At 31.7% G+C, this 27,636-nt stretch overlaps 3 protein-coding genes across 5 annotated transcripts; 1 reads left to right on the top strand and 2 right to left on the bottom strand.

Annotated features, from left to right (window-relative positions):
* Nucleotides 1-4,126, bottom strand: LOC149486995 (cytochrome P450 CYP12A2-like). The gene is made up of 10 exons (XM_089697100.1): nucleotides 3,611-4,126; nucleotides 3,295-3,532; nucleotides 2,855-3,048; nucleotides 2,129-2,327; nucleotides 1,476-1,540; nucleotides 1,294-1,397; nucleotides 876-1,045; nucleotides 647-712; nucleotides 354-567; nucleotides 1-133 (listed from the first exon to the last, which is right to left on the bottom strand). The coding sequence occupies exons 1-10, from the start codon at nucleotides 3,972-3,974 to the stop codon at nucleotides 23-25; spliced, it is 1,725 nt and encodes a 574-aa protein (XP_089553226.1). The 5' UTR covers nucleotides 3,975-4,126; the 3' UTR covers nucleotides 1-22.
* Nucleotides 4,127-4,440: 314 nt separating this feature from the next.
* On the top strand, nucleotides 4,441-6,466 carry san (Probable N-acetyltransferase san). Its single transcript, XM_089697222.1, has 3 exons — nucleotides 4,441-4,600; nucleotides 4,759-5,082; nucleotides 5,547-6,466. The coding sequence occupies exons 1-3, from the start codon at nucleotides 4,593-4,595 to the stop codon at nucleotides 5,743-5,745; spliced, it is 531 nt and encodes a 176-aa protein (XP_089553348.1). The 5' UTR covers nucleotides 4,441-4,592; the 3' UTR covers nucleotides 5,746-6,466.
* An 837-nt stretch (nucleotides 6,467-7,303) lies between these two features.
* On the bottom strand, nucleotides 7,304-26,861 carry Hsl (hormone-sensitive lipase). Of its 3 annotated transcripts, none has more exons than XM_089697220.1 (16): nucleotides 26,845-26,861; nucleotides 26,321-26,602; nucleotides 24,270-24,427; nucleotides 22,704-22,890; nucleotides 21,776-21,989; nucleotides 19,678-19,868; nucleotides 19,076-19,322; nucleotides 18,495-18,704; nucleotides 18,129-18,245; nucleotides 17,456-17,605; nucleotides 16,448-16,580; nucleotides 15,769-15,861; nucleotides 15,252-15,347; nucleotides 14,491-14,635; nucleotides 13,785-13,910; nucleotides 7,304-10,077 (listed from the first exon to the last, which is right to left on the bottom strand). In XM_089697220.1, exons 2-16 carry the CDS (start codon nucleotides 26,600-26,602, stop codon nucleotides 9,976-9,978), a joined length of 2,451 nt encoding a protein of 816 aa, XP_089553346.1. In that variant the 5' UTR covers nucleotides 26,845-26,861; the 3' UTR covers nucleotides 7,304-9,975. The 3 variants fall into 3 exon arrangements, with proteins under 3 accessions (XP_089553346.1, XP_089553345.1, XP_089553347.1); XM_089697219.1 differs by lacking the exon at nucleotides 26,845-26,861 and adding an exon at nucleotides 26,675-26,835; XM_089697221.1 differs by lacking the exon at nucleotides 26,845-26,861 and adding an exon at nucleotides 26,675-26,835 and having other exon boundaries at nucleotides 16,550-16,580.
* Nucleotides 26,862-27,636: the final 775 nt, after the last annotated feature.

The following is a 27,636-nucleotide window of genomic DNA, read 5'->3' as shown; positions in this document are numbered from 1 at the left end:
TAGGTGAATTTATGGTGCAAAATTAAATTCTGTCGATAAATCTTATTTTTAGTGGCTTGCTTGGTTTTGAAATGAAACTTCGGGATGGCTGCACATCCCCGTAGTGGTATTCTAATTTGTACTTCTGCAACACCTGTAGAAGTAAATATGAAAAAAAAATCTTGTTATTAAATATTTCTTATACTTAACAAAATCGTATGAATGAGCAGTCATATTGGTACAGAGGAGTCGAAAACCTGCGTATTTCACATTGACAGTATATAATTTTTTTTGTTTTACGGCATACAAAAGCACAAAAAAGCCACATAAGTTTAAAATTTTAAAGCAATGAAAATTCCAAGAATTTGTCATACCCTTATTGTTAGAAGAGAAAGCATGGTCTCCGCAATATTCTGGCCCAGGCACTTCCTGGCGCCATACCCAAAGGGGACAGAAGCAAACGCGTGATAATCACTAGAATCTTCTTTGAGCCATCTCTCTGGATCAAACTTTTTTGCGTCATCGAAATTTGTCTCTTTTACCGCTGCGTCTTGTGTAGACATAATAATTAGAGTTCCTCTTGGTATACTAACAACGTAAAAGATAAATTATGTAAGTGCTCTAGAAGATATGAAAATTTAAGTGTTTACTTAAAACTGTTACGTACTTATATCTATCCAATGTGATGTTCTTTGGTAAAATCCTGGTCAGTAAAGGAATCGGCGGGACAAGCCTAGAAAAAAGAATATACGTTGATGAAAAACTACTTGATATTAATGGTACTACTATAAAGAGAAGAATTTTAATGTCGCAACAAACTCCAGAAAGTTTTGGCAACCCTAATATTATTAAAAGGTGAACCAAAAAAGGAGATTTGTATAAAACATTTTCGGAACCTCAATGTCTCCTTTATGCAAGCTTGCAGGTATGGAGTGTTTTGTTTTAGCTTGGTAATGTCGTCTACTTTTAATTCTGGATACTTCGTTGCTATTTCTTGATAAAGCTTCAGTTGAACTTTTCGATGTTTTGCAATATAGTATAGCAGATATGACATAGAGGACGCGATCTGAAATTAAGTTTAAAATTATATTTGTAAAATTCTTAGGTAATTGCTACCTACCTTATGGGCTATTAAAAAATATTTGGAGCACAAAAGCTTATCGTCTCATGGAGATAATGGAATTTGTACAAATTTTCAAATGGAGGTAGTTAGTAGTTACATGAACGTAGAAAAATACCGGAACACATAAATTAACAGCATAGCTTAATCAAATGTTAGATTTTTTAACTACATAGTTATAAATACATATTTACCGTATTTACTCCAATAAGAAGCATGTCCATCAAGATCGTGGCGATATCTTCTGCGCTTAATTTATTGTCGCTTAACAATATCGCATTTATTAAACAATTTCGATCTAAAAAATATAAAATGAGATGAAAAAGAAAAAAGACTTTTTCATAACAAACTCAACAAATACCTTATTACTACTAACTTATGGCATTTTCTTCATTTTCAGAAAATTGTCGTTCAGCCTCTAAGACATGTTTCCCAATCAAGCTGGAAAATAAAATTAAAGGGAAGAAACGTCGCTAACGGTTTCTTTTATAATAAACCTAATACCACAGGGAATTTTATCATACATGATGAAGTACCACCTCGATGGTAGTGCTTCTATTTACTTATTTAGTGATGAATATCTTGTAAAATTCTAAACTTTGATCCCACTGTGTTTAATATCTAAAATAAACAGCAGGATAGGACTCACGTCTCACAACCATGTTCAACAATGAGCTGAATGAGCCTACACGTGTATTAAGACGAGGGTTTTCTAATGTGCAATACAATATATATTGGGGATTGCTGCTACGCAATTAGGTATAAAATTCAGAGAATTATTTATACAACGCCGCTGGGACATTTTTGACGACCTTTGAACAACAGTTTGCGTTTGTGAGTCACATTATGATGGTGAGTTGTTGACTGAGAACCAATCGTTATCGGCGATATTGACTACTCATGCAGCACATAGACATACAAATTATAATAGAGATATACCTGCCTATATCTTGCTATCTATCAGCAAGTAGGTATAGCTTGTAAGCTGTAAGTACTGGTATTAAATATCAATGTTTGAGTAAGACTAACTTGTCCAAATTATCGCAGTACTTCACCAAGCTAAACCATGAAGGTGTGGTAAAGAGTTTCCACGCATGCCAACCCGACTCGCACTTGTCTATAGCTTCCGTTGCCTTCTCCAAGTTGTGATACATCCAGGACATGTCGCACTGACTGTACACTAGTTCTGTATCGATCATTGAGAATTTCTTCGAAAATATCAATAGGCCTGCAGAAATGAATATATAAGTTCTGCGGCGTTTTATTACTAAGTTTTTATAGTTTAAATACCCAGAATGTGATATTATATTTATGTAGGTAGGTAACCTAGGCAATAATAATAATAGTTAAAAAAAACTAAAAAAAATGTTGTGTGGTTTTATGAAACCACGGTAAAAGTGAAACTGTTCGATCGGTTCCGAACACTGCTTTGTGTAGCGCATGTCGCGTGACGGTCGGCTGCCGACTACTCGGCAGCCGCGATACACGCGACATGCGCTACACAGACCAAAAAGTTTGAGACGATGTAATAAAAGTTTCACTTTAAAAACACGCTTTTTATAGAAAACTGAACTAAAAAATAGAAAATTTTTATCAAATTAGTGTATTGTCATCGGTCCTCAATAAATCTACAAAGTTTGAACGAAATCTGGCCGTTTAAAGTGGGTCAAAATCGCGCCCAAAGAAGTCGGTTACAAACATACAGGTGAATCTAATATAAAGCGTGTAAAAAGCGTGTAATAAATCATAGCTCACCCATGCAATCAAATGCCCATTTATGTATTTCCTTATAGAAATCCTTGACAATTTCATCTTGATGATTTCTCAAATTGTAGATCTTTATTGCAAACTTGTCGCAAATCTCATAAATTGCGTTAGCGTAATGAGTGCTGGCGTTGTGTAATGGGACATCCAAAAGTGTCCTTTGTCGAATCCAATCCTGGCCTTGACTGTAGGTATGTGACAGAAAATTATTTTGTAGTAGATAAGAATAATTTTGAAGTGAAACTTCTTTATGTGCGTCGAGAGTAAAATTTCAATGTCGCGTCACGGCAATACCGTCACATATTTTAATCTTGCCAAGGAAGTTTCACTTTTGACACGTGAGCTTGGCACACACGCTCTTTTTTAATTAAATAAATATATTTTTCGTTTATTTTAAAGTAGGGTATTTTCTCTATTTATTTGATACTCACGCAGTATACAAGCCACTGTAAAGATTGTTTCTGTGTTCTAATCTATATTTCTCCAATGATTCAAGTGTTGATCTAACTGGGTAATCGCCCTCCATGGCAAACACTTTACGAATATGATCAGGGTGATTAAGAAGTACTATATCTCCACCAACCGGACTTACAAATCGGACTACGGGGCCGTATTCATCGAAAAGAGAGGAAAGAGCACGTATCGACTTCCTGTTTGACATGTATGACCCTACAAAACAAGATACTGTAATTAATCATGTTCGATAGTAATATCGGCCTAAGTTTATAAATTGAGAAAAATACTAACTTATGTTTAAGCCTAATGTTAGTAGTCCAGCAGTAACCTGCGTTCCAATTTCAGACAAATAATAACGCACTGTTGATAAATATTTTAAAGCTTTCGGGCCAGGCACTTCATCAAACGATAAAACTATCGGATCTTTATCTGAAAGCACCATAGGTACAACCCTTGGTGCCGCAAATATTTCTTTTGTTGGTGTATTACTCGCCGTCAACCCAGTTGTTGAATGTTTTTCTGGCTCATTTACCCGATTAACTTCTAAAGTCTTGGTTGTTTGCATCTTAACTATTTGCGCATGAAACGTTCTTTCATTATAGTAAAGATAATTTCTTAAAGACGGTTTTAACCATTGAATTTTATTTAGGAACATTGTGATATAGCACTTGCAAAGACAGCAAAGCTTTATTTTCCTGTGATACAATTTTTCTTTACTGATTTGACGGAAACAATTGAAATACCCAATATGAGTTATACAATATTTTTAAATTTCGCGCACTTTGTTCATGAAGGTTCACTTATTATATAAATCGTAGACATATAAATTTATTATTATTTTTTGTATGAATTGCGAAATAATTAGACATTGAACAATAAATCAAGTGAAGTTAATCACAATCCTTATAGCTAAATTATGCAATTACTTTATAAATTGTGTAATTAATTATACAGTGTATTGTGTATTTATTTTGTTTTTGTCTTTGGCGCTTATAGAAAGTCAAAACTATGTTGAATAAAAATAAAAAAATAAATGGATGCTGTTCATATTTTGCTAATAACACATAATCATATTATAGTGAACGCAAAGTTAAATTAATATTGTACGGGCAACTTTGGGTGGTCTGTGTGCATCCGAATCCGAATAGAAACGTCAAGGCGAGAATTGAAATTGAGATCAAGGAGCAAAGGAATAGTAGATGGCGGGAGTGATCCAGTGTGATATAAGTGATAGATTAGTATTTAAATCTTAGTGTAAAAAATAGCTATAAAAATGACTAGGTAAATATAATTTACTTTCATAAGTAACAACACTCACCGGATGAATCTTTAAATTACGATCATATTAGTGAATTATTAAGTCGTAGTAGAAATTGTGAGTCCATCTATTCAATCACTTGATGATTCCTTAAAATTAAAGTGTGCATTCGTTATTGCAGAGCTAAAATAGAACTCGGCGATGTGACACCGCATAATATTAAGCAATTGAAGAAGTTGAATACGGTCGTATTTCCTGTATCATACAATGACAAATTTTATAAGGATGTGTTAGAGGCTGGAGAACTCGCCAAACTTGCATACTATAATGATATCGTAGTAGGAGCAGTGTGCTGCAGGATAGACACATCAGAAAATTCACGAAGGTTATATATCATGACCCTCGGTTGTTTATATCCCTACAGAAGATTGGGTATTGGTACCTTGATGGTGGAGCATGTGCTCAAATATGTCGAACACGATGGAAACTTTGACAGTATCTTTTTGTAAGTACATTTAATTCTATGTTATCTTTTGAAAATAACATCCCATATCAATTCTTACACTTTTGTTTTGATATTCAAGAAGTGGTGTAGGTTATGTGTCATTTTCTTTTTTTAGTTGGTAACCTTGTTAATCAATGAACTTCGAGTATTTATCATAATCAGTATATATTTGGCATTGTTTAAATATACTTAAAAACAAGTATTAATTAATTGTGTTTTCAAACAAAACTAGCAAACAAATAATATTAATTTTGGCAACATAATATACAGTCTATGATATAGTTGTACTATGTGTAACTAATTAACAATCATAAGTTATTATCATGCATACAATTTCATGTCAAAGATGCACTTTTTTCATTTATCTTAACAAAGTTATTATAAATAAACAATCCTTTGATTTTCTACACTAACCTTCTGATTGTCAGAATTTTACAGCTTTAACCCAATATTTTTATTTTCAGACATGTCCAAGTGAACAATGAAAGTGCAATAGACTTTTACAAAAAGTTTGGTTTTGAAATAGTAGAAACGAAGGAACATTACTACAAAAGAATAGAGCCGGCTGATGCGCATGTTTTGCAGAAGACAATCAGACAAACAAACAATGTGTCATTAGTGAATGGGAATGTGCCACACGCAAAGATGAACGGACATGATTGAATGCTAAAATGAAACTCAAAAAAATCTCAATGCAGTTTTTACGCAAGTGATACTTAAGATAAGATTCGTAATCAGGTCCCGATAACCTACAGATTTTGATAAAATGAATATTTGAAAGGTGGTTGTGGTTTTATACAGTTGCGGCCATAATGTTTGTTTGAGATTGACTTCCTGAAGTTTTACGTAAGGACTCAATTGCTCACTGATGATATGTTTTTGTTGCACTGTTAATTGATGTATTTTGTTTTACATAAATGTAAAATGGGACAGATCCACAGTATCATGTATAAACATTATAAAAATTACCACAATTGAACAGTAAATAGCTCTGGCCAAACATCTCTTAACTAATGAAATGCTAAATCACTTGTTGAATATTTATATGTTTTTGTATTTATGTATAATATTAGGTTTTAAATTAAATTGATTCTTCTCACTACCTATCTAACAAACTATTGTTGTAAAATATATTTTCGCAACATCTATATTTTGTAGGAAATTTCATATTTTATTTGTAACACAGTTTGATACTTTTGAAAGCATGCTATGGCTAAAGTATTTTCCAATTTTTTATTGAGTAATGATAAAATTTTATTTAAAAAAACACTGTGTATTTTACTGAATGTTACCAAAAAGTCAATATCTCCTCTTACAAAAACTCAATAAAATATAATCTCTGAATATCTTATTTCAATTAGTACAATAAACATGATTATCAAGATTTTAATTGTTTTATTGCCATTCCTATTTTCTTAACTTTTTAGGCGAGGTATTGTATAATGAGTACCACTATTTTTTTTCTATAATTATGAGCTAATCATACAGTACAAAGCTCTTGTAGAAAATAGCAGACAATGTCTATAATTAATTCAAATATTAAAAATATACATAAATGAAGTTTAATTAATTAGGTAGGTACTCATGTTTGAAACCCACTCTACACTGAATGAAGTGCTTCAAAGCAATTGGTATATCTTGATAGAGATCAATTATTAAGTACTAGCTTTCCGCCCGCGGCTTCGCCCGCGTTTTCAGAGAAAAATCCGTTCCCGTAGGATTTCCGGGATAAAACCTATCCTATGTCCTTTCTCGGGTATCAAAATATATCTATACCAAATTTCATGCAAATTGGCTCAGTAGTTCAGGCGTGATTGAGTAACAGACAGACAGACAGTTACTTTATAATATTTTTATTTTTATTCGCATTTATAATATTAGTAAGTATGGATTTGACATAGAACGGGCAAATGGGCTTCTTTTTATCCAGACACATACCATGTTAGTGAAAGCTTCAGGATCAAGCTAGTAAACAAATTAATAGTTGTTATGCCGGCCATATTGGTACAATCTCGGTTTGCCCCTACTTGCCTATACACATCTGACATCACAATTAACCCATTGAGCCCCGAACGGCCCGATCGGTCCACGACACAATAGATTTTCTATTGTGTCTGTGATTCCGGGGCCTGAGTTATTAAGGAACCAATTCCAATATTGCCCCTGCTGCAGATAGGTGAAAAGGATGCCGTAGATAGGTACGCGAAATAAAAGAATAAGATACATTTAATTTCTTTATTAAAATCAAAGACACTGTCTAACTAGTCTTCTGCAAATATAAAAACAACATCAAATTACAACATTTAGAACATAATTGTGTTATCATAGAACAAAACTAAAACAACAATTAGATTGTACTTATTTCTTAAATCTGTGATGTACAAGACTAGGAGCAGTAATGTACATATTATGCTAAATAATAATTTGTGAGAAGAATCACCCATATAATAATATTCTTAAATTTGGATATACATAATTCATATAATATTATGATAAAATGAGCAAATATAGAGCAATAGAGTGCGAGTTGATAGGATTCACGTAATAAATGCTTCTAGTCTGTACACATAATATTAAAACCTATACAATAAAGGCCAACAACAAGAATCATAATTATAATTTAATAAAATTACATGATAGTTCAATAAATAATGGTCACACAATATAAAATATATAATTACTTACATACATTATAATTTATAATAATTATTGCACATAGATATAGGATTGTTTAATGGTCCTTATGGTATGATATACTTACTTACATTTTGTTTTAAACGAGAAGGTAAACTTAGGAAATAGGAATACAGTGCATTATCAAGCATTCAAAAACCGCTATGTTCATAAAATTTAGATATTATATTTTTTGTTTACGTCGCTCTCAAAGTAACAGTAGGTAGTATTGAAATTATGCCACCTTTTTTACTTTGAATTTGTATTAAATGGGTACTTTTTAATAAGTACTTTTATTTTGCCTTTGGTTAACTGTCGAATAAGTGCCCCCTCCACAATCCTATGACCTAAATCACAATATTCGAGAATATTAATAATTCATAATATAAACGCCAATTCATTTTAAATTCAGATCGCTAGATTTAAGTATATTTGTGAATGATGAGCATCATATAATGTGATGTGAGCAAACAAGTATTTCCCTAATTTATAAGCTGTTAGAACATTTTGTGTGTATATATATAACATTAGAATTAATTCTCAGTCCATCACACATAAGTATGCTAAACAAGCACTTTTTTCTTTAGAATACTGTCTGCTTTTACAAAGCATTGTTTCTATCACAGACATGTCTAAATATATTGCATTACTTACACATCTATTTTTTAATCTTTATTATTAAAATATTAATATTAAGTATTAACTTTCATTTCTAAGTTTAGTTTTATAAATATGAAACGAATTGAAACATTCTATAGTATATAATAAATAGATAAGATCAATCATTGTGCTAGATATATTTTTGCCATGATAGTGATACTAGTGGAATGTTTAAGCCGTATTGTCAGAAGATATAGCTATTGCACCTACAGTTTATATAGGTATTACACCACATCAATTCTATACTAGCATGAAAATATAATTACAATTCTCTACAGTAAGTATATAAGAATAAAATTTTACGGAAACAACAATGAACAACACTAAATAACTATATAAGAAATGTTCACTGTGAACACACACAAGTTTTACTTTTAAAGCATATGTACTGTGATACACCAAATACTGTATTTTGGCATTTTAATTCTACACTAAATGTGATGCATTTTGAAAGATACAGGTATATTCTATCTGCTATAAACTAAATAATCTACATATAAGTGTTATTAATTTGAACTAAGAAACTATCTTCCTGCGCTATTTCACTTTCATAGAGGCGTATTATGGTAAGTAAGAACGAGACAGCCATAATATTATATTACATTTATATATTCGAGTCATTTATATAAGATCAAACCACCAAATAAAAATTTAAAAGAATAATAAACTTAGCTCAATATGGGGTTTGGTAATAAACAGTAAATATTTCATAATTTATCAGATTGTACATTTTCTTTAATAAAATTACAGTTTGGCATAAAATATCACAAATATTAAAAATATGTAAAGAAAAAATAATAATCGAAAATTAATATATTTTTGATGTTCATATTTGAGCATAGTTAAATAAATTCACTATTTTCATAATCAAGACGCAATAAAAGGACGGAGTATTGAATTCCAAGCTAATTTCAATTATACTTATCATAAATATGGAAATATGGAATGGTCAAAATGTGATGAAAGCAATCTACAATAAAATTATTGTGATGTAAAAATAAATATAACAAAAGAGCCTTTATCTTTCAAAATGCGAAACTACCAACTACAATGTGAAATTAAATTACAATAATAATAAATAAATGCTAATTGCACAGCAACAAAGTGACGTCACAACTAAGTCCCTATTGGACCTATTCATATAAGAAATATGGTTCTCCTTCAAATACTTACACCCTGGTCCTTTTCTATAAATATTATTTACTCACTTTCAAAATGATTTTATTAAGAACCCCTAATAATTGTAGAATAAAATTATGTAACTATGGTCAAGAGGCCATTTGATAAATTATTTATATGTAAATAAATTGATTTATTATCTACATAAAATAAAAATAGAATATATTCTTCTGTGATTAATATTGACATAACAAATTTTGACAATGACATTTCGCGCCATTATCAGTGTCACTTGACGAAACTAAAATTGAAAAAATATTAACTATATTTTTATTATTTGCGGGACTTTATACTTGCTCCCATATTTATCTCATATTATTTTCTTTATAAATGAGATTGGCAAAAACCTAGCAATTCATTTATAGCACGTAACTCGTGAATTCATAAATCGTTGTTTTCGGGGCCCGATGCGTTTTCCAAGTCGAGTAACTGTTTAATTCTTTCTATGCACTTCAGTGATGCGTCGTTCGCTTCTTTGGCCATCTGTTAAAAGAAAGTTTGAATTTTTATTTTCAACTTTATGTAGCTAAGAAAGCAAATCCCTATTTATTTTTAGCGTTAAATTAAAAACAAATGTGATAAGTACTGCCTAATTTAATTTGTAGCTTAGTGTTAACTGTCTAGTTTATGTCACATTAAGGGCTTGGTCTAGTAGTGCAGTGTAAATAATACAAATGTACTAAGGGAAAGTTGCTCCACTTAATTTTTAAAAATTAAATCATTCGTATGCATAATTTAATATTCCTAATAAGTACCTAAAACGACAATTTGAAACAATTTTCGTGAAAATTACACCGGGTGATTCTTTTTATCAGTACACAAAATTTGCGAATACGTTCTATTGATATCTTCAACTTCATGTTTATATAACTGATCAACTTTTACAAAGAAATTTGGACGAAATATAAAAAAAAATAAGCTTTCCATACAAAATGCATAACTCTATACATTTTTTTCGACCTAAGTTTCTTAGTGAAAGTTGTTCAGTTTCACTAATAAAACGGATAAACAAATTTTGTATATAATAAAAAAAATGTAATGTTTGTGTAAAAAATTATAAAATAGAAAAATGCGCAAATTAAAACAAAAGATATTTATTTCTGAGTAGCTTCCGCCCGCGACTCCGTCCACGCGGATGTCGGTCTTCGCGTGGATGGTTTATTTCTCCATTTTGAACTGGGAAGACGTTTCTCACTAAATTAATATTAGACGATCATGATTCACTCCAGTCCAAACAGCAAATAAGCAGACTTCTGCTTCTGCAACGTTTAGTTGTCCCTGAATTTGGAAAAAATAGTCATGATTCTTATCTATGACAAAAGTGTTATTTTTTTGCATTGTATTTCAAATATTAAATTTTTTATTTTTAACCGCATCTTCCGCATTCATGTCTTTTGCCGGAATTAGACATTTAACTTCTACTAGTCCCATTTTCCCTTCTTGATATGGGAGTGTATAAAGTAAATTTTTTAGATATTTCTCGTTATACTTTTAAAAGTTATTATTGTCATTTTGCTCATTAGGTAAAGTAATTTCGATATCAGTTTTAAGGTTTTTGATACCTGCAATAATAACGTCATAATCGCCTGCACATACTTATCGATTACACCCTGTATATGTTATGGACCAGGTGATTAATGCGGGCATTATTTATAATGCACGAGCATTATGAATAATGTCTAGCTTTATTGGGCTAAGTGATTAATTACTATCTTAACTTCATTATTTATCACATTGCACGGTCATTATTATAATGCTACATGACAATTGGGCAATTTGATAATAAAGCTTGAAAAGTTGTCGCAAAGCCAAAAAGTTGCGTACCTCAAAATGCCATCACAGTGGCAGTTGTTCTAATAAATATTTGTTAGAACAACACACACAACACAGAGTTCTAATATTTGAGAACCATCAAATCAAAAAATTTTATCCTTGTTATCTCCGTTAGCTACCGCAATCGAGAGTTTCTTACAGGAAATTATTGATCGTCTCATCAAAATAAAGCTACTCACGGAAAATTAGCTTGATAGTAATCACTTGCAAAAATGGGCGAGGGATCCTGAACTATAAGTCATTTCTATAAAACAAAGGTACGTTGTGAAATTTTTGTTTTAAATTTAATTATATTTTATGTTATATTTTTAATATGACTTTCCTTAAGTTTTAAATGCAAAAACTAGTGGATTTTTAAGGTAGAAGTCCTTGGTAATTAATCCAAATAATGAGCCTGATTGTTTAAGTGGTTTAATATTTAGTTTATTTTAAGTTAAATGACTATAACAATAAAAAAATTGTAATTATATATGTTTGTATTACTCTGCCCAAAAGGTGATGGGCAATATGTATAATGCCCGGTCAATTTGATTATTTGAATAATTATTATCAAATTGCACTCTCATATTGGGCATTTTTCATAATGACCGTGCATTATGTATACTGCCCAATTTATCACTTGGTCCATAACATATACAATCCACCATCCACATTCATAATGTTTTCCTGTCCTCCTCTCCTTTATGCTTTTCACCGATACATTTTAAATGAGTTAATCTGCTACCACTGAAGGATGTTTCATTGTGATCAGCAAATTTTCACCACTGTTGTCGATTATTTGTTTTTCATTTTTAATCAGCAATTGGGAATCATCAGTTTTGTTTTTTGCAGATTGGTGATGTACCCTAACAATACGCCGAAAAGGGAAAGCATCAACGAATTATCGTTTTCGTCCTCTTTTTTTATTCTTCGCGTCTCTGTTACTTGTGTTTGTTTAGTTCTCAACACCCATTGAATTTTCTATGTTATTGTGATCTTCCATTACATCTGAGTTTTGATGATGTGATGATAATCCATTCGTTTTAATATTGGTACTTAGAGTTGGTGGAATAAACTAGAAATGGTGGACTAAATTTGTCAGCGCGTCTGTAAGATCAGGATATAAAACCAACATCCTGTATTTAAGTTACAAAATTAACAATCAAACAACATGCCGCTACGTTCAAAATGACTAGAAGAAAAAATGAAAACACCTCGACATATTTGGAATTTTGGAGTAAACAAATAATTTTCCCCGTATGTCCCAAGTTCAAGTTCTTAATACAAGTTTATATTATATTTCGTATGTCTCAAACGAAAAATAAACATTTTTGGAACTTCAAAAAAAAAATATTATAAGAAAATTTATGAGCTTACTTTAGTTTTAAAGAAATATACATCCCTTTACTGACACCCCGTAAAATAACGAAATTGTTGCCAATCACCTTTGTAATCTATTTGGTTTCATTAACTTTATGTTCGAAGATAATTTTTTTTCTAGTAGTTACACGCATATTTTTTTCGTTTATTTTCCATATCGAAATCAAATGTATACGAATATTTGCACAAAACTAAGATAAAAATAATCAATTAACAAAAATATTAAATTTAATGAAGTAGAGCAACTTTCACTTCGGTATGAAGGAAAATCGAGCGTAGAGCACACGTCAGAACGCTCCGGCCCAAGGAGCGCGACTAAAGAAATTCGCTTCGATTTTTCCTAATTATTTTAAATATTTTTTTAATCTTTAAAGAATTATCGAAATTCAAAAAAAAAATTTTTAAAGGATTAATACTCATTGGTCTTCAACCAACTCGAATAAATTAATGGAAAAAATAACTTTTAGCAGTATTTATCAATAGTTTTTTGTAAGGCAAAAAATGGGAAATTTAATGAATTTATAACGTTCTAATTAAGAAAATCATAAGTTTTTCGGCAATTGTATTCAGCAGATTTGAATTACGACTATATAAGGATATTTATGCGCTGATCAGATTGTGTAAATTGTAATCGGTTGCAACGTAGTGAGTGCACAAACTTAGCTCGAAATGTCTTTGGAGGAAAGAGACTTATCTTGAAGGCCTGATTAAGGTAACATAAAGTAACTTTATAAATGTGAAAAAATTCACGCGCATTGCGTATATAACACTAATTGATAAACAAGAAAAAAAATTCAGTTTTTCATTTCATTAGCCGGGAAAAAATTGTCAAATAACTTGTTGAAAACGCAATTTTGCTAGACTGCAGCCTTAAGGATTAAATTTATCAATGTTCTTGCAACTTTCAAGACAAATAATATGAACACTACTTTATTTTTACCTATGTCTGACGGCCAAAATCACAAAGTAACGAACAAAATAAAGCTTATAATACTTACCAATGATAAATTAAGGAATCCATGCGGAAGTCCCTCCAATACATCAATGTCTACTTCATTTCCTAAACGCTTCAGCTTTTTGGCAAACATAACACAATCATCCAGACACGGATCCATATGTACGGTCTGTGGAATTTATCGAAAATAATATATAAATTAAAGTAATTACAACCTTCCTCGATAAATGGGCTATCTAACACCGAAAGAATTTTTCAAATAGGACCAGTAGTTCCAGAGATTAGCGCGTTCAAACAAACAAACTCTTCAGCTTTATAATATTAGTATAGATTAAAGAATGTAACTAAAATAAGATACAAATTTTGGAATATATGATTCAAACATATAGAGTTGAAACTGGATTTATGATAAGTCCTTAATTATATTAGTGAATTTTCTTTCTTTACTTAAATAAAACAATCTTTAAAAAGGTCACAATACACAAACCGTTACAGTACTTATGTACGTTTTGTTACCTGCGGCTTTGTGGTACAAATACTACAAATTATTATTTAATGTTTTACATATTTAGCTTCAAGTGCAGGGGGAACGACTACCTATTAGGAAAGCGCGTACCATCTTAGACAACATCTTAGCTTTACATCAGGCGAGATTGTGGTCAAGAGCTTCCCTATTTACAATAAAAAAAAACATGCATATCCCTTCAAGTATAACGAATTTTCGCTTAGTTAACGTGTGTATTGCTCACCAATATCCTCAAACGCGGGAACTGTTTGAGCAGTTTGTCATCAGCCCAGTACGGTGATAGCAAGGGATCTCTTGGCACTGAGAACATGAACTCATCAGATGGACTGCGAGCTATAAGTGAATCTAGGTTTGTACGTTCCGCCATTCTGGAATTAAAAAAGGATCGATAAATCTGAGCTTGAAAAAGGAGAAGAACTAATAAGTTTTGGTTTAAATTAAAAAGTGCTTCTATAAAAAAAAAAAGACGGGTTGCACTCCGGGAGTGCCGGCAGAAGTGAAAACTTGATTATTAACGTTGAGCATGTTTGATATTTTGGAATGGTATCCGTCTTACGCTTTTTCGATCAGGTCACGTGTCCTGACGCGAGTTTAAGATTTTATACCCATTACAGAAAAAGTGCTCAACGCTGCTAAAGAAGTTTTCACTCCAAAAAGATCGATAAATCTGTTAATCTAGCTTGAAAAAGGAGAACTAATAAGTTTTGGTTTAAATTAAAAAGTGATATAAAAAAAAATGTGAGTGTCGAGTTTAAATACTTTATTATTAAATTAATGAACTAGATGATTTTATAATTATGAGTATGTAATTTGGCTCTTACCTATAACTTGAACAATTTAATAATTTATCTAGAGATTATTGAATTTTAGGTATTTAAAATTATATAGCGGATGGAAAAGACGTGTGAATCTTTACCTATTTGCGAAAAAAACCATAAAAGTATATATTAAAAATTCAGTAAGTATATAAATAGGTTTACTTACCCTTCTTGTGTAGGCCCAATGATAGAATTAGAGTCAGTCATGTAGGCAAATCCTGACGACATCGCACCCATAATGCCGGTAGCTGCTTCGCTTATCCTTAATAATAAATAAATAAATAAATAAATATTATAGGACATTATTACACAAATCCTTGAAAATTATTTGTAATTTTTTATTTATGAATACAGAATAACTTATTAAAAACTAGCGGTCCGCCCCGGCTTCGCCCGTGGTAAATATTTACGTTTTCTCTACATAAGAACCATCCTCGTACTTTAAGGATTATAATAAAAAAAGAATTATCGAAATCGGTTCAGCCGTTCACACGTGATGCCGTGACAACGCGAAACGGGTTTCATTTTTATATATTTAGATAGCTGTGCCTCACAAACAGCAACATTCTGTTAAATTAACACTTGTGTTATATTAAAAAAAACTCAATTTTATGCATGATTTTTTGATATGAAAATTTACCTAACGAGATTAATTATTTTTAAATAAAAAAATATATATTTACCGTGACTTTATTCTCTTCTTATCTTTTCCATCAGCGTCAACTATTAAGGGTGGTTCTGCGACTAAAGTTGTAGACGCTTCCGATTCACCATCTCTGATAAAATTAAATAGATTACATTAAAAAAATATTTTCTTCGTTTTAATTTGTATTAGTAAAAGGTTAGTGCTTGGTACCATAATTACATGCTTATTATTATTACAGATCTAAATCTACAATGTTATTTACAAATGCAATACAAGAGCTATTAATTTTTTACAAATGTATCAATACAAATTTATGTTAAAATTACATATTTACAGGAAGGTTACTTCAAATTCGTAGTTAAGTTTAAAACAATTACTCACTATTGTATTATTATTTTACATATTCCTCAGTACACACTAACATCACTAGCAAGTCATCATACAATTTAATATTTTATTTACATTATGACTACGTCACCGTATACCCACACATTAAACAGATACTCACACAACTACACCGACATACACATTATATACAGCCGACAGCGCTCGTATACGTTGCCTAGCAACGCCCAAGCCCGTGCGTGTTGCGTGGCAACGTGCGAGTGCGTGCGCGTTGCCTAGCAACGTCGAAGCTTGTTCACGGAGCCGCACACGGGCGAGTTGATGTTGCCTAGCAACGTGCAAGCTCAAGCGCGTTGCCTAGCAACAGGTACCTTAACGAATTGCGATCGTTCGGCTTCACGATGGGGAAGCGCCGCCCCTCGCTATCTGTGTCGCTGTCGAACACGTACCGGTCAAGAAAGTCTGATACGTACTGTTGTGACTTGTCCTCCGTTGGGCTGACACCTGAAAATAATACAATTCTCTTTATTATTCAATTTGTACACTATTTACAGAAACTATTAAAACCAGTTTTTGCGATTATGCATGCGCGCGAGCATGTTTGTGAGCATGTGTGCAGTTGTTACGTCAATTTTATTATCTACGTTGATTTTCAAAGCCAGATTGCGTGTGTGTTAATGCTTGTAAATATGAGCACACAGCACACAACGCACGTTTATACGATATATTTGTGTTTGTACGCCCTTGATGGTTATGTTTGCACGCATATGTGCGTATGTACGTACGTACATTGAATTAATGTATTTTATTTTGTTAATTGAAATTATGTAAATGCAAAATTGGGGGTGTATGTTGCCTGAATAAATCAATGAATTAATTAAATAAAAAAAAAATTGGTTGTCTGTAAAATCGGTTTACTGACGATAGTTGAACGTGACAACGTCGATTGTGCTTCTTTGTCGCTCTTCAAGCTTGCACTTCAAGCCACAAGCCGCCTCAGAGCGAGGTAACGCCACATGAGTCATGTTTTTCCGTGCGTGCAGCCGGCTCTATCGAATTATAAGACGTTGTCACGTCAAAAATATATACCAGGTGAAAGGTAAGACGTTAGACGAATTTAGACAGGAGCTTCTACTCATGAAACTGAACAACTTTTGTTCAACAACTTTGCTGAATTCGTAAAAAAAAATCGGTCTTTTTAAGGAAACTTCGCTAATCAGCTGACCGATTTCTATACAAAGTCCAAATTTTTTTCTACGAATTCAGCAAAGTTGTAGAACAAAAGTTGTTCAGTTTCATGAGAAAAAGTTCCTGTCAAAATGCGTCTGACGTCTTACCAGTCACCCTGTATAAATATGTATGTATGTATATATGTATACCGGTGGCGGTGTGCTCGCTCTGCAGCGAGGCGGCACTGATAGTGGTGTCTGAGGACTGGCGCCGCTCACTGCCCGACTTGTGCGCTTGTAACTCCGCCAGGTCGGACGGCGATACTTCTTCGAACGAGGATGGCCCTTCGCTTATACCCTCTGGAAGAATAAAAAAGACGGGTTGCACTCCGGGAGTGCCGGCAGAAGTGAAAACTTGATTATTAACGTTGAGCATGTTTGATATCCATCCGTCTTACGCTTTTTCGGTCAGGTCACGTGTCCTGACGCGAGTTTAAGATTTTATACCCAACGCCGCTAAAGAAGTTTTCACTTCAACAAACACATAATCGTAATAACAGGCATGTCTCCGCAAATCGAAGACAATCGCCTATTTTGCGTGACATATGACATATCACACACAATAACACAAACAGATTCAGGGACAAAATCTACGTAACATTATAAAAAAATTACATATAAAGAAATAACTGATAAAACATAAAAGACGGGTACAATGGTAGGTGGCTTGCCAGTTGGGAATATAGTTTTTTTCATCTAAAAAAAATTGCGTCTAGATTTTATCATTATTTTTTACGTAATCAGTGTATTCGAAACTATAAGTCCTTTTCAGCTTAGTACACCGACGTTAGGAGACCCTGTATATTATTTTAATATAAGCTACCTTGTGAAGCGCTGACTTTCAGAAATCCGTTGCCGTCGGGTGTCGTGACGTTTGATGACGTCAATTCTTTGTTTCCCCGCTTGTCTTCCTTGCCTTTTGCATTTGGACTTGCGTATGCTGCAAACCGAATTTTTATTTTTATATTTACACAAAAAAAAACATTAAAGGAAATCAGGTAATATTATGTCACTTATAATTTTTTCTGCCATTTCAAAAGTCAAGTTGTTCAAAAGCTTTTCTGAAAACAAGGTAATTTATTGACAAATTTATGATCCAGAATAAACATGTCCTGATATAAGTTAAAAATATATAATGGTAACTCTTTTTAAAAATTATATGTTTTATAGAGAGCAATAAAACACTGACCTTTCAAGCACCTCATCATAAAACCAAACGGCAGTAAAGGGTCCATTAGACATAGTAGCCTTGATGGGCTCGGTATGAAGCTCACTAAAAGTGGAGCATATGCCATAAACAGACCGTCTGGTAAGCGAATACCGCTTTCTAGAATCTTCAGTGTACAACCAGCTAATAGGTTTGCTCCCGCTGAATCGCCCGCGAATACTATTCTTTTACCTGTGATTAAATTATAACTGTTTTAATGGTTGAGTTTAATTCTCTTGTATTGTGATAACAATGACGAATAATTGAAGAAATTCATTTCAGTTTTTTGTTAATTAACGAGAAAAAAATGTTTGTGTAATGTGTACTTTATTAATAAAAAATGTATGTACTAACTAAAATGGAAACAAATAATATAAAACTTTTCCAAGAGCAAAGCACACGTTCTATTATTTTATATAAAGCTTAGCTACTTAAAAAAAAAGTTAAACTGTAAAAAACCTGTAAATGAAAACCTATAAAAACCTGAACTTTTCGGAAAAAAAAAATAATATATTTTAGTTTTGACCCTGGTGTATATGCCCTAAAACTTCAAAATTCTTTACCCGTAGTCCCAATCTCTTTCAAATTGTTCAACATCCAGCAATACGCAAAGAAAACTTCTTCCAACGCTCTAGGAAACGGTGCTTGTGGCGCCAAACTATAGTCCACGGATAATATCGGAATATTTAGCTTGGCTGCCCAATCTCGGAGATATCCTTCGTGCGATTTCGAGCTTTGCGCTACAAAACCGCCGCCATGACAGTGGAACATCACGCCATCTGACGGCGGTAGGGTAGAGGTTTCACCTGTCTGTTAAAGATTTCAATAAAGTTTGATAAATTTATAGTTTATGCTATATATAATACAGAAATTACAGGTAATAATGTTTTGTTACGAATTTGGAAATATTGGGAATGTGTGTGTTAGTGAGAAATTAATGTTAACTGTATCGAAGTGAGAAAAAATTAACGAGAACATTGTTATTTCTGTTATCTGTCCTTCTAGTTTTTTTTATTGTATTTGACAATGTAATCTAGAATAAATTTTGTAAAATAAGGTCAGTTCTTTTTTGTAATTGCAATTGATCGCCTTTCAATAAAGAGTTTTATACATTGAACAATTTTTTTCTTAGACATTACTATACCTACTGAAAAATTAAACTCACCATCCCATTCCTCTTGTTAACACTTATAAGCCGTACATTAAGGTCATGCAAGCCTATATGCGAGTTAGGAGGTAGGATCGTCTTCTCTTTTCCCTCAAGCGTCGTAACAACTATCGGTACGGGTGTTATAGTTATCAATTTATTCACAGCCACTGTAGTGGACATTAAACTTGGCACTCGACGCATTATTTCTGAAAACAAATGCATTTGTTTTTTTAGTTGTTTGTTTAATGCTTTATAAATTGCGTCAGGTTTGCATAATAAATAAGTTGCATAATAGATATGTTTTTATAATTGGTTGTTTATTTTTGCATTTATCTGGGCGTAATATATTATGTAAGAAAGCGATGAGATGTTGATATCTGGGTATGAGGTTTGGAGGTAACATGTGTGATGTATCCGAATAACGTCTGATCTAAGACTATGATATCCCTACTAATATTATCAAGATACTAAATATTAATATTCGACCTATGCGACCCACCCGCGTCCCGACAAGCCCGTGACTGTCCATGCATAACGCACAAACTGTTTATATACGAGTTACCGTGTGAACCTATGGTGTGAACTTTCTTAGTAGGTACTACACTTGAAATTCGGTAACTCGTAAATTGGCTTGTCGTCGCTACACTATCTCTATCTGCCTGTTTGTCTGTCTGTTGGTCTGTCTGTCTGGTATAAACGCATTGAACCATTTTGTATGAAAGTTCTGAATATAGTTTAAAACCTGAGAAACGACATAGGATAGAATTCTTTGGCATATTATGATAATATAAGCTGTCACATATTTTGTAAAATTAAATTGTTATACTGACATGATTTAAAAGAGCAACTATGGAGTTTCTGGCCGGTTCTTCTCCGTAGATACTGCTTTCCGAATCGGTGGTAAATTTTAAAAATAATATGTAATGACGATTCAAAAGTGCTTCTAGAAGAAGTGTAAATGAATAAATAAATGTTCGAGGTGAGTTTTGAATTTATCCCGGATTAACAGGATCGAAAAAGTAAACTAGTTTTTCTAAATCGAAAGGTTGATTATAATTAAATTGTTGTCTTTTACTTACCTTTTTTAAATAATTTTAACTAAGTGTATTTTCAAGTGTTATAATTAAATTATAATACGCCGATAACATTCAATAACATAGCGTCATTATAACGGGTTTATTATTTACTTTAGCTACAATTGATGCATAATTCCGTTATCAATTTAATTACATATTAAAACGTAATTTGCGAATACAGCTGAGAATAATTGGAGAGTAATGGATACACATGTCTTATTAATTAGATGATAATATTAGTTAAGTAATTAAACATTATTTAAACTTTCTAATTAATAAGACATTCATACACATTGTAATATGAGGCTTACATAATTGTATGAGCAAAAAGTTATTAATAATTCATGGTATTTCACTTGGTGAGCAAAGGTCGGAGTAAGGAAACTTTTGAAAGCAAAAGGTTGTTTCCACAAGAAACCGAACCGAACGTTCTTGTGGAAACAACCTAAAGTTTAGTTTCTAGGTGTTTGGAGTGAAATAAATTATTTTAATTTTTTTGTCTGTGATGGCATTGAAGACGGAATTATATAATATTACAAGTATTATAGGCTTGATGTTTTTTTTATATCTTGGGTTTACGTTTATTTCTTGAGCTGTAATTACGATAACATTCTTTTTTTGAAGGGCAATATTACAAACGATACCTTATTAATGTTTTACATAATAGTGTTGATAACTTCACGAACGAGCAAATAACATTAATTAAAAACACGTTAATTTATTTAAAAGATAAAGACGGGATGTTTTCTCATATCTATGCAGGGTACGTCAACCTTTTCTAAACTTAAACATCCATACTATAATATTATAAATACGAAAGTAACTCTGTCTGTCTGTCTGTTACTCAATCACGCCTGAACTACTGAACCAATTTGCATGTAATTTGGTATGGAGATATTTTGATACCCGAGAAAGGACATAGGCTACCTTTTATTGCGAAATATGTACCACGGGCGAAGCCGGGGCGGACCTCTAGTATGTAATAATTATATAAGTACCTAAACAAAATTTAAAATTCATTTCCAATCAATACTCACCACTTTCAGTCAGAAACCAGAAGGCCTTACAAAACTCGACACTAGCGGACTGCGATATATTGACGATCCTCCGAGCCCTCAACTCAGGGTCTATTAAGTACTGGCCTCCAGTCCACACCGAACTGATGAGGTTTCCTTGACTGTAATACGCTTCTGAGAAACCCGCCATACATATTGATATACCTTTGAGTATACCGCGTATTGATGGTGCGAACTGAAATGTGTTTTTTTTTTGTGAGGTTTTTGAAATATACATCGATGTAATGGAACATTTTTTTATTATTTTCGTAGGAACTACGCTCGTTGTAAAGTTTTCAAAATGGGATAAGCAACAAATGTGATAAAAACAGTTTTTTTTTTCATGAAAGCATAAAAGTCTTTGCATAATAATTTCATTAAAATTAGCAGATTTTTATGAATTAAAACCTCGATATCTTAATTAACGATCTGTACTCTTAATTTAAATAAAATTGAAAATTGTGTTTGTACATTAACATTTAAAATACATATTAAGATACAAACAATGAACATTTATTATGGATTTTAAAGCAGATATTACTAGTGTCATTGCGTATCTGGAAAGCCGTGAGACTTGAAATACTGGTTAATTACATTTATTTTGCATTGTTGTTTTAAAAACATTGCATAATGATACGTTATTACTTAATTATGTATAAAAATATTTACGTAATACCAATTAAATTGTTTGATAAAGCCATATATCTGCATATTAATCGAACCAAATGATTATAGAATTTAATATAAAATGGTACAATTAAAATTAGAGGTAAACAACTTAGTTTTTCTACAAATACACTTTTAAAAGCTATCATAGAATAACAAAAAAAAAAGCAACAAAACACATATGTAATAATTAATCCTACATCTTTATATTTACAGAAAATAATTTCTTCATAACATTTCATACCTGAAAACCAAGGCATCTTCCATAAAAGCAGTATTGATTGATCGTATCAGCCTTCGAGAACAGTTCTTCAGGCGAATGCGGCTCAGTGGGGAACAGATCTCCGGGCTCTGCCCACGATATTAGCGTGTGGAGATGATGCAGACATGTACCCAGTGATGCAAGTAGTTGACTGCATGATTCCACTTCTCTGAAATCGTGAGCAGGATTTATAGCTTCTTTTTTTGGAATTTAATATTCTTTTCGGAATAGGTTTATATTTTTTGTGATTTTTTGCGATCCTTTGTAATTTTTTAGGAAAAAAGGTTTCTTTCTTCTCGTAAGAGCTAAAATCTCAAAGAGGTTGTATTTAGTTAAATAAAAATACTTAGAGGTTTATGTGAATAAAAACAGGTTAAGAATAAATGCGTACCGAGTTTATGTAATAACATAAATAACATTCTTTTTTGTTAATTTGGCTGTTCAATAATTTTAAAGAATATTTCAATACAATCATAATGTTTCAATTGGGCGTTTTCACCTATGTTTTCACACGGTCAAAGCGAAACGAACCTAAAACCTTTGGATAAAATATCTAACACTTTTGTTTTATCAATTTTTCTATTTGTTTGAAGGTTGAACATTTTTTGTGTTTAAAAGGATCGTACAAGTCAATTTCAATGGTAATTTTTAATTTTAATTTAGATACGTACCCAAACAGTTGAATTGTTAAACTGTATGTAAGTATTAGCACCTAGATAGCATTTTTAAGATGGACATTGTTTATATTATTTAAGAATCTCCCGCATATTGATTTATGACTTTATTAGATATATGAGAAAAAATATATCCAATACGTGATTCTATCTTGTTTTATATATTCAATAACACGAATTCGTGCTTAATGTAAATCGAATATATCACGATTTATTACAATCTAACAATGCAATTTATGATTAAGCGTTATTTATAGGCATGTACGCTAGTTATTAACGTTTTATCTAAGAAAAGAAAAAACTGTAAACTTACACGTAAGTCATATTTTTTGCGTGTTTTCTTGAATGTGATGCCGAAGTTCATTTCCTACTAAGTATCTATGTGATAATATGTTTCGGCAAAAACAATTGTTTTCGATTTAAGTTTAACAATAATGCAGCATCCACACTATGAAGGCCACCGAACGTATAATCCCGTAATAAAATTAGTTGACTCGCATATTTAATAATTATGACAACACGTTTTTTTATAATATTATGTGTGGAACAAACCAAAAAATATTTAACATAGGTACAGTTATTATTTAGCTTAGAAATAGGTCAATTTTTTATATTGGTTCAACCATAAAATCTTTAATTTCTAAATTAGTTCAGAGATCGAGAGGTTGAAGTTCTTATCTTTTAAGCTTGCATCATAATCATAGCATCTAATACAATCGTTTATCAGAAAAAAAATCCATTGAATATCACCCTGAGTTTTATGAAAAAGATGGACAATATATAATTACCCCATTTTTTAAGGTTCTTTATTTATATGGCTAAATAGGGGTTTTAGAGCTGTTAGACTGATAAAGAAACTGTTATATATACTTACTTCACAAAATATCCTTTTCGAAACAGCAAAGCATCCCTCCCTGTACAAACTTGCCTGCTAAGTTTGAGGCCATGTAAGATGCATGAATCAACCACAGATACAAAACTTCTGTATCCATTTCCAGGGGATTTTGCATCAAAATCATATGTGGGAGCCACCTAGAAAAGAATTGGAAAAGTCATTGAACATACTTAACTCAAAAGATGAATATTATTTGTGTGGTTTCAACCAAGTTTTGTGATTTAATGGTCCCTCTTCTAAGAATTAAAAAAAAAATGGTTGCAGAAATTAGATTATTTTCTGTTACAATAATATAAACATTAATAATTTATTGAAGCATAAAGTCTGACACTTAATAGTAATCCAAGGCAACAAAGAATACTTATATAATAAACTCTACATAATTGAATCATTAAAATAAAATAAAAAAATTATATATATGTTGCTAACCAAAATTAATCAGCAAATTAATAAATGGAGGTTCTTAATTAAATGAATAATATCTATTCATATTGTTTACTATACATTTAATGAATTGGCTGGCTGATGGTTAGGCCTTTTGTATAATAGGGTAAATCAGGTAAAAAATAATGTGGATGATTTCATAAAAACCAGAGGATTACAAAAGCATATTCATGTGTTATAATACAATAATCTTAAGTTATTTTATGTAAGATATTTAAATATAAATTACATGGCCATTTCATTGAAAGAGCCTTCTGTTTACAATCAGATGTTAAGTTGTATGTTTTTTTCATATTATTTTATTAACAAAAAGCAATCACACATTTAAATAAAATATTTAAAACAGTATCATTAACCTTGTTAAAGCACTTTCTGACCTAGTTACAAGAAGGCTGTTTAGTTCCTATTTTTGGCAATAATGCTATAAATACAGCTATTACTGCTACTTGGCACAGATTTCATTTCTCTCAAAAGGTTTGTGACCTGAGTAAATTGCTTTTATGTAAACTTTAAAGTTCAAATCATGAATTAACCATTTGTTAAACCTAAAACATTAATGAAATGACATTTTATCCATGCTATTATTTATTAATTCTCATTTTGTATTGATGCTCATGATACAGGCCACAATTACTCTAGTTTGGGCATCTTGGCTCAAATTATACTTTACTAGCTTACCGCCCGCGGCTTCGCCCGCTTTGTCTAAAACCTAATAAATTATATATGTACTAAAACCTTCTTCTTGAATCACTCTATCTATTAAAAAAAACTGCATCAAAATCCATTGCATAGTTTTAAAGATTTAAGCATACAAAGGGACATAGGGACAGAGAAAGTGACTTTGTTTTATATTATGTAGTGATTTACTGACTTAATAGCTTTATAGCCTTATGTATCAACAAGAACTGTAAACTTGATTTGGTAATAAATATTTTTTACACTAATTTTTTATATACAAATTTTGGTTTCATATTTTTTTATTTACATTAATCATGTTATAGCATGGATATATTAATTAGGTGTTTGTTGTTATCTGTTATGTATAATCTCAATGACCCATGACCATTTGATTTGAGGGAACATGTGTTCAATCTGCTAACAGCTGTTGTTCCAGTTCATTGCTCTACGATTTAATATATTATGTAGGTATATTGGGTTAAGATCAACTCTTTATTTTATTTTTCTAATTAATTTTATTCATAAATCTATTGATTGATTAGTGGTGTAATCTTAATACATACATATTTTTATAAATTGTAATATAGTAGAAGCAGACATGTATTTTCCTTAACCATTTCCTTGAATATATCAGTGTTATTAATCATTAAATTATGCTGAGAATACAATTATATAAGCTTTGTAATTGATGAAACAATTTCCAGTCCGATTTCCACAAGTTAAGCTATATTAATACATATTATGATAAATGTGAGATTTAGTTACTTACATAATTATAAAATAATTCAATATTGAAGGTGGGATTTTAAGGTACAATGTATTGTTAGGACATAGCTTCTATAGGTTGCTAATGTCGTATTAAAATACAATTTAATTAAAATTATTTGGAATAACAAAATACGGTTTACCTTTCTAACTCGATCGACGAGCGGCCACACAGTTTCTATATGGTCTATAAGAGTCATGAAACCCTGATATAGACGTTGTCCATTCTCACTTTCATCTGGCTGAAAATATTGGGCATTGTTTTGGCAAGAATCCTTCAAAGCTTCATACATCGCATACGTTGGTGGTGTTCCTTCTACGTTTTCGCAACATATTGATGCCTTCGCAGGTGTATCCGGGAACGACATAGTTTTCAAACTTCGCACCGCAAACCGAAACCCACGATTTACAAGTCTAAGATTCATCTAAAAATATTATTTACGTATATTTACAGTGAAAAAGAGCGCACAAAAAATATTATTTTATAAATTATTTACAGATTTTATCCTCGCTAATTAATAACATTATGCTAATCTAAACGATAATACTTTTAAGTACTGTGAAGAAAACTACTAAGTTATAGAAAAGGCGTTTATATTTTTAATTCTTAATTCTTTTGACCCTACGAATGATACGTTCGTTCACATCAAAGCAAAAACATAAAAACATGAAAATTGGAACAGACTACAGAGTACAGACTACAGAGTAGGAATTAGAAAAGTCAAAGTCAGTTTCTAATTGACAACTTGGTGTCACAAGCTTATCACAAGCAATGCCCACCTAAGAGCAATAAACCTATAGAGTACTTGTATCGAGCGTATACAATTTACATATATTTGTTTCTCTCTATCTAAAGAAAACGTCGTATGAAAGAATGAGATAGCTATAGACTACAAGCTACGTTTCAACATGGTCATGGCACCATTTTTACTATAGGTACGTATTTAGATAGATAGAAGGTGATAGTGATGGGATGTGCTTCAATCGATAAAATCGTGAATGCATTTTGCATTTACGGTTTCGTGAAATAATAAATAATAAAAAAAAAACAAAATTAAATTAATATCAGTTGACTACATTATTTGTTTAGTACTACGAATATTATAAATGCGAAAGTATGCAAGAATGGATGTTACTCTTTCACTGCTGAACCGATTACAATGAAATTTTGTACATACACACATATGATAGGTTTTATCCCGGAAATCTCACGTGAACGGGAACTGTGCGGGTTTTTCTTTAAAAACGCGGGCGGAAAGCTAGTATATTATAAAATAAATTTAAAAAAAAATGAAATGTTACTAATTTAAAATAAAGTTGGACATGATGATAAAGTTAAGGAGTGAGGAGAAATCCAACGTGCAGCATGAAGGAATCATGCAGCATTCTAACAAGTTAATAAAAGGACAGTCTTATAGAGAACATTTTCCTTACATCCTACTAATAAAGCGAAAGTTTG

This window comes from Colias philodice, chromosome 7 (assembly GCF_061535455.1).
Source record: "Colias philodice isolate Cphi_HAF_F1 chromosome 7, ilColPhil1 Martin Lab GWU primary, whole genome shotgun sequence".
Classification (NCBI taxonomy): Eukaryota; Metazoa; Arthropoda; class Insecta; order Lepidoptera; family Pieridae; genus Colias; species Colias philodice.
The sequence above is the reverse complement of the archived record's forward strand: the minus strand, read 5'-3'. Positions and strand labels throughout refer to the sequence as shown.